At 33.5% G+C, this 3,584-nt stretch overlaps 1 protein-coding gene across 1 annotated transcript; it reads right to left on the bottom strand.

The window, feature by feature from the left end:
* Positions 1-2,397: 2,397 nt before the first annotated feature.
* Positions 2,398-2,988, bottom strand: LOC114367650 (disease resistance-like protein DSC1). Its single transcript, XM_028324835.1, has one exon. The coding sequence runs from the start codon at positions 2,967-2,969 to the stop codon at positions 2,502-2,504; it is 468 nt and encodes a 155-aa protein (XP_028180636.1). The 5' UTR covers positions 2,970-2,988; the 3' UTR covers positions 2,398-2,501.
* Between the last annotated feature and the right edge of the window lie 596 nt (positions 2,989-3,584).

Consider the following 3,584-nt stretch of genomic DNA (forward strand, 5'->3'; position numbering starts at 1 on the left):
GATAACTTCAAAATTATAAGAACTTGCGTTAGTAACTTGAATGTTGTAACAAATTAGGTTTTTATAGCATGAAATAATACACATTCTACTAATCTAAAGATTTTGTTGTAAACCACACGGAAAGGGAATACCTGGGATGATACGAAGCACAACCCAATTCCATTTGTTTAATGAAATCAATACATGGAGTCATGCAATTCCATTTGTTGTTTGCAACTGCTACATCTCAAGGTGTTCATTAGGCTGATCCCAAATCCTTTAAACATCTGCTGCGGCAGTGTAGAAATTTCTTTGGATGAAGATCGTAACACCATTGTAACCTCGATTTTGAACTCTTTTTTTATTTTTGGCTCTGCTATTTAGGAAGGCAGAACATCTATGGTCGTACATCACACATAGGTGATCTGATTCAATTGTGCCATTCCGAAGAGCTATGTACATTTCGACACTATCCTTTTTACCTTCACCCTCACCATCACTTATAGTATTGTTTGCTTCAATTCTTTCCAAGGTTGTGTCTCCATACTTTCCAAGGACGAAGCAGAAAATGAAGCCCTCCAGGGGAGAAGGTGGAGCTGAAGACAAATCAATAATTATACAATTATTTCTTGTCTTACACGTAAACAACTTGATAAAAATTATATTTATTTTATCATAATCATTGTAATTTTCAACATCATCGTGATTTGGTGCAGAGAGGTTTCAGTTTGCAAATTTCATCACATTGATCCGTGCATTCAACGCAATGGCCTCAAGAGATCGTTGATTCAACTTTAAGCAATTCCAGAACAGAACCTCTTTCCTGTTTTCCCTTAGTTGTTCATTAGCCGTTGAAGGGAACAATACAGTCTTCAATGATGTGCAGTCTTGGGCTATTAGAACTTTAAGGAAACGGGGAAGCTTTGGCAGTGTGTAAAGTGATTTGCAGTTTCCCACTTTTAGAATTTTAAGGGAAGAGGGAAGCTCCTCTAGAGTCTGAAGTGAAGAGCAATTTCTGGCATCTAGAATTTGAAGGGATGGGGGAAGCTTTGGTATTTCTTGGAGCTTCGAGCAATAGCTAACGTTTAGATGTGACAGTTGCATTAGATCCTTTATAGATGAAGGTAATTTCTTAAAGACACTTCCTTCGAGAAGTAGTAATTGAAGCTTGCTTGCAACTTCAAATGTAAAGGAAAATGCTTTGACTTTCGTCCATCTTAATCTCAGCTCTTTAATATTCTGTTATCAGTGAGAGTTTCCTAAGTTTCTTGCATTTATCAAGGTTGAGATAACTCAGGCTGCATAAACAGGAATCGCTTGCGAGTGTTGTGAGGGACGTGCAGTCTTGAAGGTTCAATTTCTCAAGTTTGCCTAGAGAGAAAATAGATGAATGCACCGTAGTTAACATAGAACAACCCTCAAGAACCAGTACTTCAAGATTTCTGGCATTCGATAAATCTGGCAGCTCCTCTAACATCTTGGAGTCAGTGAGGTTAAGTTCTTTTAAATTCACCAGATTCTGTAACAAAATGAAGCAGAATGAATATATCACATGAGCTAAACTAGTTAATTTCATATGTCTTGAATTAACATAATATTATAACAGTGAGAGACATATTTACCTTCTTCACTCCATGCCAAAGATTTTTTATTTCTCCCTTTGGCAATTTCAATATAACAAGTTTTTCAGCAGAAAAATTCTCTGGCAAGGATTTTAGAGGATAATGATACCAACAAAGAAATCTTAGTTCATTTGCCGAAATTTGAAGCCCTTCTGCAAGAATACTATGTTTATCAAAGCAATCTTTTTCACATTTCCCAGAAATTTCCAGAAATTGTAGTCTGTTCATCTTTTCAAATATGAGGGCATAGCTTTTGCTTCATGAATGTTGGCAAGTGAATTAGTATGTTTCTAATGGCCTCAGGACTCTGCCATCAGTGAAGAAGAAAAAATTTAAATATCATCAAAATTCACATTTCTCACACCAAAAAAAAAAAAAAATCAAATGTTATTCAAAAGATGTTTATATTTAGTTAGGCTTTCTAACCTTGTCATTTTTCAATGCTTCAAAAATGTCATTTGGATCCCACAACCGACTGCAACTTCCAGGGTCTTCGCTAGACTCTCGACGAACAATCTCCAAAGCCATTTCTTGTAAACTTTCATGCATAGCTATAATATTATCATCGGAGTAAGTTATAAGAGCTTTGTCTTTCAACCTTCCTAACCAATAAGTCACTGATTCCTCGCTTTCATAATCTTTCAATAAAGATTTTAGATCGCTCACATCTACCATTGTATGTGTTCTAAGAAAGAAACATGTCAAATCTAGAAATATCTATTGCTTTTTGCGATCTAGTTCATCGTAACTCAGTTTCATTGCTTTATAAACTTCTGCAGGAGGCATTCTCTTAAGCGTGTCTAGCATACCTTCCCATTCTTCCTTAATTTTTCCACAAAGAAGTTGAGCCAAGACTTTAAGAACTAATGGATTGACTTTGGCATAATTGACCACCCTTTTTTATAGTTCATCGTACTCCCATTGATGATCACTTAGCTTAAAGGCATTCAAATTGAAAAGTTCAAGGGCTTTATCTAAACTGAACTCTCCAAGCTGGTTTGTCTCGTTAGCTTTGTTAGCGTTAAGCACTTGCACATATCTGGTTGTTACAATTATTCTACTACCTAATCCAAACTTATAAGGAGTTCTCAGTAATTTTTCTAGGTGATCTGAATCATTAACATCATCGAGAACAATAAGAACTTTCATACTACCAATTCTTCTATCAACATCAATAGGAAATGCATTTGGATTGTCTATTTTCACAACATTTTCTAAAAGTCTAGAAAAAATTTCTTTCTGCAAAGAATCTATTCCATGTTTACTTGATTTTTCTCTTTCATTGGCTAGAAAATAACAACCATCATATTCAGATTGTAGTTTCTTAAATACTTCTTCTGCAAGGGTTGTCTTGCCATTACCGGCCATGCCCTAGATTCCAATAAGACAAGTGTCTTTTGACTCTTTGTGTATCAATGATTCTACATACGAAAGATAATCAAGGAATTTGATAAATATATTGAAGATAAAAATGAAAGAAAATATAAAAAGTTAAAAACTAGAAGATAGCTTTTTAAAAAATATCATTTCAAGTAATGTTTCAAAAAACGTTAAAAACTATTAAGAAGTTACTAAAAAAAATTGTTTACCAAAATCAAACAAACTTTTCATATAATAAAAAAATTAAAAATTAACTAAAATATCTTCGGGGTTGCTCAATTTGCATGATTTGACTGTTTTTGTTCAATGCAAGTTGATGACTATTATTAATTATCCCAAATGATCAAATATATGAAGCATATCCAACTTGTTTGTTTCTTCTTAATGAAAGCTCTTTGATGCTCGTGTTCTAACCATAAAGAGATTTTGTTATACGTGTCTAGAAATCATTTCAAAAAATATTATTTAAAAAGTGTAAAACAATTTTACTTTATCATCCAACCACAAAACATCATGTATGATTTTTTTTAAATCAACAAAAAAAATATTAATTAAATGGTACCTAATTACAGAAATTATGTATAGCCAAAGGTTATTGCATAT

The sequence above is a fragment of the Glycine soja genome, chromosome 9, assembly GCF_004193775.1.
Source record: "Glycine soja cultivar W05 chromosome 9, ASM419377v2, whole genome shotgun sequence".
In the NCBI taxonomy this organism is placed as follows: domain Eukaryota; kingdom Viridiplantae; phylum Streptophyta; class Magnoliopsida; order Fabales; family Fabaceae; genus Glycine; species Glycine soja.

Bases quoted from the DNA above. Each gene is read 5' to 3' on its own strand.
- LOC114367650 (XM_028324835.1), bottom strand. From the start codon at position 2,969: ATGGCCGGTAATGGCAAGACAACCCTTGCAGAAGAAGTATTTAAGAAA.